This window comes from Cyanistes caeruleus, chromosome 15, assembly GCF_971803275.1.
Source record: "Cyanistes caeruleus chromosome 15, bCyaCae1.hap1.1, whole genome shotgun sequence".
Lineage (NCBI taxonomy): Eukaryota > Metazoa > Chordata > Aves > Passeriformes > Paridae > Cyanistes > Cyanistes caeruleus.
This window is the reverse complement of record NC_141715.1, coordinates 2,711,481-2,723,691: the sequence shown is the minus strand read 5'-3', so window position 1 is coordinate 2,723,691 and position 12,211 is coordinate 2,711,481. Positions and strand designations below refer to the sequence as shown.

The window sequence follows — 12,211 nt, the reverse complement described above, 5'->3', positions numbered from 1 at the left end:
ATTAACATCAGCAGGATGAGCCGGATATTTCAAGTTAAGTGTGCATTTAAGGGCTTTGGGCTATCGGAGCTGGCTTCAGGCTCCTTCCCACAGCCAGTTCCATCACGGATGCTTGGGGATCCTGGGGAATTCTTCATCAATTGCTCAGAGGCTCTGCACACAGCATGACCCAAACATCCCAGATTACTCACGGAGGAGTAGGGAAAAAAAGACAAAAAAAGAATCGCAGTAATGTGCTGAGTCCCACTTGGTGGCTGGGTCAGGAGTTCACACCACGGTTGGTTCACTGCTTACAATTCACTGTTTTCTCAGGCTTTCATTAATGAGAGAGAATGGCAGCTCCAGCAGATTCTCCATAGAACTATCACATTTTTGGGATTAGGGGCTAGCAAAGGATGACAGGGTGGGAAGGCAGTCAGAAAACCTATGGAAAACGGCAGCTCTGCAGAATTGTCCCCCTCAGCCATCCCAGGTCAGCAGATGCAGTAACATTCCGTGTCTGGAAAGGTTTTGACGTTCTGTTCTCTTCCTTGGATCTTCTGGTTCCTCACTGCAGTCCCTCAAACACTTGTGAAGAGCTGAGAGGAGCCTGCAGGGAATGGCCTGAGGAAATTGTGAAACCCCACCACAACAGGACCACGAGCCACATCCATCACCCTGCTCCACACCAGCTGTTTCTTACGATGCTGTTTGCTAATACATTTATTGAATCCCAAACCTGAATGCTCTTATTATTCCAGGCTTAATGCCAGTGCCATGGCTGGGATCAATAGGAAATCTTTCCACAGCTTTAATGGATGCAGGACCACGCACCCTCTCTGTAGTGATCCTTTGGAAAAGTAGAGGTGTGCTGAGGTGAGAAACAACAGATCTGAGTCTGCCTACACCAGCAGGAAATCCATCATCGACAACCTTGAGAAGGTAAACAGTGGGAGAGTGCTGGGAAATCCAGGGATTTGGGCTGCTGAAAGGGAAAAAAAAGCAAGCTTCTAACCAAGCGGGCTATATTAAAAGCATTTGCTGTGAGGAGGAAGGAGCAGAGTAGATGTGAAATGTGACAAATTGAAAAATATTCTATTAAGCATGGAACCTTGAAAAGGATTTTCCAGCAAAGGGATGAAGTAAGTGTTTCAGAAAATGAACTGATATGAATTCTGAGCCTTGTCTCCAACTGGCTAAATGTAACATCATTTATTGCCACTTTATATTTGCGTTCGAGCTCTATGGTTTTCCCTGAAGAAATGAGTAATAATATTTAACATAACTGGCATTGTGAAAACTTTAAATTATTCATTTGGAAAAGGACATGCAGCCCTGCTGTAATTCCCACTTCACTGCCACGGTGCATGTAATATATTGTGGTTCAGGTGCTGCAAAGCGCAAATCATAAAAATTTAAAATACTACTTCCTGGGATCATTAATAATGAAGAGTCTCTCAGTCGGAGTGGCTGTCAGATTGACAGGAGTGATAAACAAAATGTGTTGGTGCTACCAAGGAGAAAGGTTCCCTCCAAGTTCAAAGCTGGACTTTGTAGTCCCACAAAATGGTTGTAACACCCCCTCCTGTTTGCAGGCAGATTAGTCAGGCTCACTTTTAAATGAAAATGAGACTCAGCTTCCTTCCGTTCCACACCTCTCTCCATTCCCACTGGCACCAGTGCCAGTTTCCTTTGCCTCTGTTACAAAGCATCAGCAGCTGAGCAGGACCTCAGGGTGCAGCGGGGGCCCAGGTGACAGCACAAGGTGTCCCCAGCCTAAAGCTGGCACTAAACCTGCTGGGACTGGGGCAAGTTCTCCCCTCGTGTGCTCCAGACCAAGCAGTGGCCAGAATCCACCACCTGCACACACAATCCTCCAGCTTAATCCTCACACAGAGCCAGCTCCAAAGAGCAAATGAGATGTGCACACTGCCAACAGCAGCTGAAGTTAAAATACTTAGCACTAAAAGAATAGAGGAAAAGAGATGGGAAAATCATGTTTCAGGGTTTAAAACAATCTCTGGCCTTGCAGGCTTGGGGTGAAACACTGATAGGCATGAGCAGCTCTGTGCAGCATCTCCTGTACCTCCTCCTGACTGTTGCCCTGGCTACTGCCAGAAACTGGGTAAAGTGGACAAATCTCAGATTACCTGGCAATCCCCATGCTGCAAATTCCCAGATTTTTAGAGAATTAGGTCTTAAAACTTCCCCAAATGGTTATGGCTGCATCCCATCCTACAGGAATAGCAGCTATGCTTCCAAATCTATAGGATGAACACATCTCAGCAAGCAGACTTCCCAAAGGCTGATATTAAGATTGGCATTTGGGATGTAGGTAATGGCATCCCAGTCATTATTTGAATAAAGTGTCTGAAATATCAAGCAGCAAACAAAGTAAAAATATGAAAATTTAAAGAAAAAGATGCCTTGGATCAAATCCACAGACCCTGGAGAAAGCCAGGGTCAGTACTCTGCTATTTTTTCACCCTATATCAGCTCATCTAATGGGTGTTGTGCTGGAAATGAGTTTCACAGAGGGTGGTAGGAAAAAAGTGGTCTTCTGACTCAGTGCCAGGAGGATATTCCAGGCATAAGGAACATCGCAAAAGGACAAAGACAGCAAATGTAATCAGCCCTGGCATCAGCAGTGAAAGGCAGCACAGAATGCAAAGGCTGCACTGGGAGCTGAAAGCAGCTGAGAAGGGCAAGGCACAGACCCAAGAACAAAAGTGGCTTGGAATTTATTCAGCCAAGTCTCCCTACAAATCCCTGGGTGCCCAAACCACCAGGAACCCACAGGAGGAGGTGGGGTGAGAAAAATTGTTTTCAGTAGGTTCATCCAGGAGATGGTTTAGTAAAGCAGACAAAAGAATCAATCACAAATGGGCCAGGGTGAGCAGAGCTCCACTGACTTCCCTTCAGCTGCCCTGATTTACAGCAGCCAAGATTCCTGCCCAGTCCTCCTTTCCAGACCAGTAAGGAACTGGTATGTGGGGTTCACTTGACAGTCTTGCTGAAATCACTTCCACACTTTCATGGTAGAAAAAAGAACCAGCTCAGCCATAGCCCAACACCCATTCTTGTGTCCATTCCTGCTGTTTCTGCAGGATGCAGCTCCAGGAATTGCAGGGCAGACATAGCTGGGCTTTAGAGAGGTAATGGAGCTCACAAACACAAGCAGCTTCAAAGCCCCTAATTCAGGCACTGATGGCAGAGCAGTTAAGGAGGGAGATTTCTGCCCAGGCTACACAAATCCTGGGATGTTCAGAGTGAAGCTCTGCTGCAGCAGCACATTCTCTGGATGATGGGAGGCTGCAGGAAGCTGCTCCAGGTCCCTGTGAGCAGCCTGTGAACAGCCCTAGTGGAGGGACTGGTGTGTGAGGGATGCCGGCACACAGTGACAACAGGAGCAGGAACTGCCAAGGACACGAGCAGGGCTGTCCAAAATGTGCAGACATCAAGGAGGCTCCCCAAACACTGCCCTGCCCGAGTGAGATGCTGCAAGGATTTATTACAGCCTAATGAGCAGGGGTGGTGTTCAGTTCTAATACACACCCAGAGGACAAAGGAATTTGCACACTGCAGGAGGGGGACGAGAAGAAGGCTCAGACTTTGTGGGGATGAGGCAGAGTATCCCAAGTTTCCCAAGAAAGGAAAGGATGGGGAAAGGCAAGACAGCTGTTCCTTTTTATTTGTTATACCCTTCCTTTGTTTTATCCGTATTTTCTTTCCCTTTGCATCCTCCTCCTCTCTCTTCCTTCCTCCCCCTGCCCCATCCCTCCTTTTGCCATTTGCTCCATCCCAGCAGCCGAGAGCAGGAGCCGCCTGTCCCAGGCTCATCCAGAGCTCCTGCAGCTTCCCAGGAATGCCCAGCCGGGAATGCTGAGCTGCCTCCAGCCCCAGCACGGGCAGCAGCTCCCCAAAAGCAGCCCTGACAGCTCGTGCCTTCAGGCTGACACCGGTATCCAGGACACAGCTCCAAGCAGTCCCCGAGGTACAAGAGCACTCATCCAGCTACTCTTAATTATTCCTGCTCAGCTGGCCAGGACCAAACGTTATTTTCTGTTAAACCAACAGGGACAGGCTGGGAACACCAGGGACCCCCCTGATCTCCAGGAGCTCTTTGTAAATGCATGGCCTCAGCCACTCAGAAAGGGATGTGGCCAGGGGCAGGAGCACAGGGTGGGAAAAGCTTTTGAACAGAGATGTTATATCTGTGGTTTTTTTCTTCCCTGGGCTGGTGGCAGGAATTTGCCACTAGAGAAATTAATTCTCGAGCCTCCTGATGCATTCAAAATAAAGAACAATGGACCACATGATAAGCCTTCTGCAGCCTTTACCACAAAAGAGGTGCCGGATGTTTTTTACAGCCTGACAAGAGCTTTCATGCACTTTTGTGTTATGTAAAATTAGGATTTTGCTGCCAGAACAGAGGTATTTCCTGCTGGATTATAGTGAAGCGAGCCAAGAGACCAAGGGGTCCCCAGTTGTTGGTCTCATTTAACATTTCAGTGAACAGAACAGTCCCTGAAAAGCTGCACATCTTTCAGCATTATCATTGCAGGGACACAATCACAGCTGAAGCTGTTTGTCTATGCCTTGGAAAACAAGGCAACAGCTCCTCTTTTTCCCTTTGCTCCTAAAAGATAAAAGACTTCTGTTGGGTGGTTTGTTTTTTTTTCTTTTTGAATCAGAAGAAATAAAATTCAGAGACATAAAAAGCCAGGTCAAGGGCTTGTCATTGTTGATGGGGCTGTTATTGCTGTTACATGGATGGATTTTACCAGAAAGGCCATGCAAAAATTATTTAGGAGCACCTGACTCTGCCTTCTGCTCCAGCGAGGGAACAGGGGAAGTGCTGGAAGATTGTCAATAAATTTAAATGCACAGCAGGCTTAACACCTTAGGGGGACAATTCCTCTCCTGAGTCCATTTGTGTCCCTGCAGCCACACAAGTGCTGACAGAAGGATGGGAATGCTGATGCTGCAGGAGGAGCAGCATGAGAAAAAGACATCCTCCTTTGGTGGGAGAAGGAAGAAGACATTCCAGTGGCCTGCAGTTTTTAAAAAGAAAGGTTTTCAAATTGAAGCCTCCTGAAATCCTGCCTGCATTTCCTGCCAGCAGGAAGGTGGAAGTCAGAGGGAGCTGCTAAGCTCTCAGTGCTTTGCAGAAGAAGCCTGTTAGAAAAGCACCCCCAAAAGGACATTCAGTAAATTTAAGCACACCTTTAAGAGTTTTCCTTTCTCATCTCCATATTATTTCTTCAAGGAACTATCTGAAAAGAGCTGGACTTCAAGGGTTACATCACATCAGTAAAAGCCTCATTTTTATATTCTCCGTATCCTTTCTCTGACAGAGGAGCCAGACACAAAAAGCACTTGGCAAGAGAAGATGGAAGTTCTGGTGAAACACCTACATAGGTTAATGCTGAGAGTCACTTGGAGTGACTCTCAAAGTGATTCAGCTACAAAAATGTCCTTAAAATGAAGGAAAAAAGTCAGGAATTTAAGGTCCTTAAACCGCAATTTTTCAGTCTGTAGATTCCACAGGCTTTGTGGGCTGCTTTTAAGGATCCAACAAACAACAAGTTTGAAGTTCTTCCACTTGCATACAGATATCTGAGACTCAACTGAAACAAAAAGCCTATAAAGGAAAAAAAAACTTGCAAATACACACCAGGTGAAGGCATTATTGTAGGGACAGCAGCTGGGCTATCCAGCACAAGCCTTGTACACTCTTGGATCACTATCCAAAGATGTTACTACTCCTCCTCCAGACAGAGCCCTGAGCTGCACCCAAAGCTCCCTGCCCTGCTTTTGATGCACCCTGGATTGCCCTGACCGCGAGGTTAGACCCAGTTCAAAAGCTCAGAGTTTCCTAAATGAAGATCCTTTCTGACAGCGAAGAGAAGGGAATACTGAGCAGGGTTGGATTTATTTTTTTAAGGTTTCACTGACAGGGTGCTGCCAGGACAATGCACTCTGTGGAGCGCGGAGGATGCGGTGGCGGAGCTGGCCGGCAGCTTTGCCTCCCGTGGCTGCTGGAGAGCCCCGCTGTCCCTCTCTGCTCCCTCCCCAGCATCCCAAACACGGGGAGAACCTCGCCTCACCCTCTCATTCTCCCCGGCTAAAAATCAACTGCTCGCGGGTTTTAGGAAGAGACAGGTAAAATGTCAGTTTTAGGTGTTTTATTAACCCAGACTCCTGAGAGCAAGGCAAGTCCAAACAAGACTTGAAATCCATGTCCACTCTTTCTCAGGGGGACAGCCTGCCTGTATTCAACAGCGGCTTTGTTTTCTCAAGAACAAAGCTGCAATTTGCCCCTCTCACTTAACCTCTGCCCAAAGCTTTTCACCTCAGGCTCAGCTCCTTATTAGCAGCTCTTTAAACAGCCCCTCTGCCCTGGGGTGAATTCACCCCACCAGAACCCCTTCTACAGAGAGCAAAGGAAACAGGTCGTGAATTATTTTGCTTTTATCATAAATAACTTCTCCTCCTGGTGAAGGGATTTCCAGCCCGTTAACTCCGGGCCTGCTGCACGGAGATGAACCACAGCCTGGAGAAATCAATAGCTCTGACTCTAATGAGTTCTGAATCACGCTCAGCACGCCTGGAGATACATCCCACACTTCCAGCAAAGAAAAATATGGATGTCGGTAGATGCACTGGCAGTAATATATGCTAATGAAGGTAATGTAACCTAACAACACGTGAATTATTGATGTGGGCATGTTTAAACAGAAAAATCAGCAAGGAACCACACCACACCGATCCATGCCAGTGTTTGTTCACCAACAGGCATTTGGAACTGTGGCGGTCCTGAGAACACTCGTTACCACTTGATCAGCTTGAAAAGATCTTTGTTGAGTAAGCCGTGTCTCACCTGCTCCACGAGTCATTTAAATTCCACATTGTCATGTGACAGGGGGTGATCTCAACAAGCCCTTTGTACCGGCATCAAAAAGCAGCGACTTTTACACACCTACAGTTTCCCCTGAGCTTTTCAGACACTTATGACAAATCACATTGCTCTGCCCGAATTATTTTGTTTAATCTTACTTATCAGAGTCACAGGTAAGGGCTGGCTCAGCCTCTGATTCACAATTCATAGAACTCTAACTCTCCTGAATGCAGCCGAGTTGCTCCTGGTTGCCATGAGGCACGTGGAGAATGGAACCAGTTCCTTTGTCTGGCGCAGCTCTGGGTCCCAGGATGTCAAGGCAGTTGACTCAGCTCTATCCTAAAATAAACACGGTTTGTCTACCTAGACAGGTTTATCACATCCATCACCATGTTCTCCTAATGTATTTAGGGGAAAATTCATTTTGTACCACGGTACAAGCAGGATATACGTTCAATAACCATCAGTGTTAATTTTGCTGTTATTCCATTATCCTGCAAGATCTAATCATTCTGTCTGTACCTTGGGGTGGGCTGGCTCCACCTCTGTGGTATCTGGGAACTACATTGCAGACAGGCTTTGTTTTGGTGAGGGCTGTTGGGGAATACGGATTTTTACAGTCTCATCATGTCCTCACCAGGTTATACTGATACGCATCATCCCCACAGGGATGTAGACAAAAGATTTCCTAGTTCACGCTGCAGCCAAAAAATCCCAACACAACCCGCAGCCAATCGCACATTCCTTGCGTTTTAGTGCTGAATTCAGGTGTGAGAGTTGAGAGGGCAGGGGATGAACAATGTCCCCTGTCCGGGGCCAAACGAGTCCCTGGGCTGTCCCTTAGGAACTCAGCGACTCTCCCCAAAGAAAACAGCGTCCTCAGTGCCCAAATCAGCTTTGCAAAGCCACAGAGAAGAAAATGGAGCTTAACTGAGATAATTAAAACAACTGCTTATTTCGGCAGACTTATCACATTGCCTCCTCTCAAAGCAGGCCATTAATCTTGCTGATAATAACATATTGCACACCGCTCCTCAGTTTCCCCAGCGCTTGCAAGAGAAACACACCAAGCTCTTTTTTCCAGTTGTATTTATGAATATTTGGGGTTCTTTTTTAAGGAGAGAGGGCACTGGGGGACTGCTGCGTGCTTATTTGCCGTGTTAAAAAAGATAAACACGCAGGAAAAGATAACCGGTTTTTATTAATTGAATAAATGTGCCACAATTCCCATCACCAGAGCCCAGGGACAAGCAAGGGGCACGTATGTGTGCGCAACCATGCAGGAGCACATTCTGATTTTGTTTTACCTTTTCCGGAGCCGGGAACTGCAGGTGATTTACTTCCAAAGGCGTGATCAAAGGAACTGTCTGAAAACCATCTTCGTTGGATGGTTGTTTGTTGTTCTTGTCGTTCAAATTACTCCCCAGCTTCACCATCCTTGCACCCGGCTTTCCAGACCTGGAAGCGGGGGAGATGAGCAATGTCACCGGGGCAGTGGGAAGGGGACAATTCCTGCCTTGTCCTGCTCGGCTCGGGCTCAGGTGTCGGTCCCTGGGTTTCAGGGAATGTCACTTCACCAAACCATTTGCCTTACGCAGACATCCCACAAACACCCTCTAAACCCCACAAACAGCCTTTAAACCCCACAAACAGCCTCTAAACCCCACAAACAGCCTCTAAACCCCACAAACAGCCTCTAAACCCCACAAACAGCCTTTAAACCCCACAAACAGCCTTTAAACCCCTCGCTGTCAGCCCGAACACGGCAGATCCCAAAGCGCTGGGAGAGCCACCAGCACTGGTGGGAATGCCACCAAACACGACCGGGAATGTCATCAGCACCGGGAATGTCACCAGCACCGCCGGGAATGTCACCAGCACCGGGAATGTCACCAGCAGCACCGGGAATGTCACCAGCAGCACCGGGAATGTCACCAGCACCGCCGGGAATGTCACCAGCACCGCCACCGCCGCGGACACGCAGTGGGACACGGCGACACGGCGCGTCTCCCACCGAGCCCAGAAGGGTTTTTGATACCCCTCTCCCATTTTTGCAGCCCCTTTGAGGGTTCAGGACCCCCCTCCCTTGCCAATCCCCCTCCCCAGCTCCCGGGTAGCGGCGGTGCCGGAGGTGAGGGCGGGGGTTCTGTGGGCACGGCTCCGTTACTTACTGCCAAGCAGGCGGCGAGAGGCGGCGGCGGGGCCGGTGTGGAGCCCGCGGTGTCCGCGGGGGGAGCGGTGCTGAAGGGACAGCGCTGCTCTCGCTGCGGCTCCGCCGGTGACTGAGGCGGGCGGGGCGGCGGCTCCTTCCCCCCCCCCCCCCCCCCAGCCTCCCCGGCCCTCAGAGCCGCGGCCCCGAGCGCCCCCTGGCGGCCGCGGCGCGCGCACAGCGCCCCCTGCAGGCCGCGCTGAGGGAGCGGCCGAGCCCCGGGGCCCGGAGGGGACAGCGCGACACTCGCACGGCCCTGCCCGGGCACGGACAGCACCGTCCGGAGGTAATCCCGGGAGGCTTCACGGGGACAGAGCCCTGCTGTCACCCTCTGGCTGTCGGTGGCGCTGAGCGCCGTGTGCCGCACTGGGGTGTCGCACATGGGAGTGAGGAATGGTTTGGGTTGGAAGGGACCGTGAAGATCAGCTGGTTCCCGCCTGCCATGGCAGGGACACCTTCCACTGTCCCAGCTGCTCCAAGCCCTGTCCAACCTGGCCTCGGACACTTCAGGGATCCAGGGGCTTTCTCTGGGTACCCTGTGCCAGGGCCTCCCACCCTCCCAGAGAATGATTCCTTCCCAATAACCAAACCTAAATTTCCTCTCTTTCAGTGTGGAGCCATTCCCCCTTGTCCTGTCACTCCAGTTCCTGATCCTCTCCTGCTTCCCTGCAGCCCCTTCAGGCACTGGAAGGTGCTGTGGGGTCTGCACACAGCCTTCTCCAGGCTGAGCATCCCTAATTTTCTGACCCTGTCCCCATAGAGAAGGTTTCCCAATCCCTTTTTCAGCTTCCTGGCCCTCAGTCGCTCTCCCCAGAGCCCACTCAGACACCTGACAGGAGGCTGGAGCCAGCTTCACTTCTCCCAACTGACCAGAACAGAGGCAGCAGCCTCAGCTTGCACCAAGACAGGTTTTAGACTGGATATTAGGAAGGATTTCTTCACTGAAAGGTCAGGCAGAGGCTGCTCAGGGCAGCAGTGGAATCACCATCCCTGGAAGTGTTCAAAAACCACGTAGATGTGGTATTTACAGTTTAACAGTGGACCTGGCAGTGCTGAGTTCATGGTTGGACTCAATGATCTTGGAGGTCTTTTCCAGCCCTAGGGATTCTGTGATTCTCAAATGCTGGGAGGGCAGGACAGGACCACAGCCACCATCCCCTGCAGCAGGAGGCTGAGCACTCCTGTTGGAGACACGGGATACTTTGGGATGACTTCAGCCTGATTTGTTTATAAATTTAGAATTTGCCTCCAGAGCTCGCAACTTGGCATTTTTCACGAGACCTAAATATATTCCTTGAAGGCGTGAACTATTTCCATAATAAAGCCTTTTAGAATTGACTTGTGAAAACTCATTTAAAGCTGCATTTTGGCAGAGTGAGGGGAAGTGCTGACTGCAGTGGTAGAGCTTGTTCACAGTACAGAGGGAAGAGCTGAGAGGAAAGGAGTAGAGAAGGGCAGCTAAAACTTCCTTCTACTAACATCACCTTACAGGGCCCATTAAAGTTCCCGTTTCCAAGAGTTACACCACTTTTTCATGCTTGGGTTGGAATTTCCTCTATCCCATTTCTAGATCAGGCCAAACTTCTACAGTAAATTTTACCCAAGAGGTTTTTTTCTGGGTTTAAGAATAAAGCTGTGCTACAGATACAACTTAACCTTGAGAAACTTTTGCTTGGGTATGTTACAAATTTTTGGCAGGTAGTTTTTTGAAGTTCTCAGAATATTTGGGGGAAAAAAAATCAACCACATCAGAAGGTTTGAAGGAGAATTCAGGAAATTCAGGAAAGATTTCTTAAGCAGGGATTCCCTTAGATCTGGTCCATGAGAGGTGTGTTTAGCTCAAGACTGAACAAGATTTCCACTGAAATTACAAGTCCAGGCTGCTGCAGACCAGACCAGGGAGAGATACCTACAAAGAAAGCTGGCAGGCTGCGTCCCACAGATAAAGGAAAATGTAGGATTTAGGCTCTGTAGGTCTGAGGAAGCCCATAAAAAACCCATTCACTAAATATTATTGATTCAATTATTACAATATAATGTTTAAATATTGCAGGAACACCAGAAATCAACCATCCATGCCCACCTAGGACAGGATCTGTGCAGAGATACAGTAAATTATACACCCTGCAAAGTCCTTTCCTCACGTCCCTGTCCTGGTTTGGCCCAGGATGATCATTAGGAAGTTCAAGATGTGGGGGCTGTAAGAAAATCCAAGAGCACACACTTAAAAGTGCTGCCAGGAGCCGCAGACCCTGAGCCCAAGCCCCGGAGGCTCCTCGGAGCATTTGGTGCTGCTTGTGTCCAGCATCAGCGAGGCTGGAAGGAGGCTGGAGCCCTGAGGCAGTGACTGCAAGGGAAGGATGCTCAGGGCTGTTTCCAGTTGGGCTTTGGATTAATTCTTGTGGGTGGGTGTTGCTGTTGGACACAAAGAGTGTGGATTCAATGTGACAGGCAGAGAGATGATCAGGAGGTTTTTATTTCTGAACTTTTCAGCTTTTTTATAGGATGTTACGATGCAGGTTCAACATGATTGGTAAGGGGGACACCACCTCTCTTGTCCCATTGGTGAAACAAGAGAAAAACACACTCAGCACAGCTGTACAGAATTGTTTTGAGAAAAATGAAGTTATTTACAAAACTGGTCCTTGAGAGAAAATGTTCTCAAGAGATTTCTCCTTGGGAACAGATCAGCCACTGACAGGCTGGGAACTCTCTCAAACTCAGAAAATCAGGTCCACAGGTGGAGACACAAACACGCACAGAAACCTGTTTCAGTGTTTAGTCATCCTTACAGTAAAATAGATTTTCTTGTGTTTAAACCAAATTTCCTGTGTTTCAGTTTGGGCCCTTTGTCCCTTTTCCTGTCACTGGGCACAGCTGAGAAGAGGCTTCTCCAGCCTGAGCAATCCCAACTCCATCAGCCTCTCCCAGAGGGGCAGATGCTCCACCCAAGACAGTGGAATTACATCAGTTTTCCCCCCAAATTCCAGTATATTACATTATAGGATCAGAAGTGATTTGACCATCCACAAAAATTAACAGATCTATACTAACCTCCTGCTGAACATATGGATTTGAACTACTCTAGCTCCTCTGTCAGCAAAATGGCTGTTTTTAATGGA

At 48.7% G+C, this 12,211-nt stretch overlaps 1 protein-coding gene across 1 annotated transcript in view; it reads right to left on the bottom strand.

Moving 5' to 3' along the window:
* Positions 1–9,251, bottom strand: part of NSG2 (neuronal vesicle trafficking associated 2) — a 30,600-nt gene extending 21,349 nt beyond the window's left edge. The window contains exons 1-2 of the mRNA XM_023935807.2: positions 9,052–9,251; positions 8,188–8,338 (exon numbers count right to left, since the gene is read on the bottom strand). Of these exons, the coding sequence (XP_023791575.1) occupies positions 8,188–8,316 (129 nt within the window). The 5' untranslated portion in view covers positions 8,317–8,338; positions 9,052–9,251. The remainder of the gene's footprint in view (positions 1–8,187; positions 8,339–9,051) is intronic.
* Positions 9,252–12,211: the final 2,960 nt, after the last annotated feature.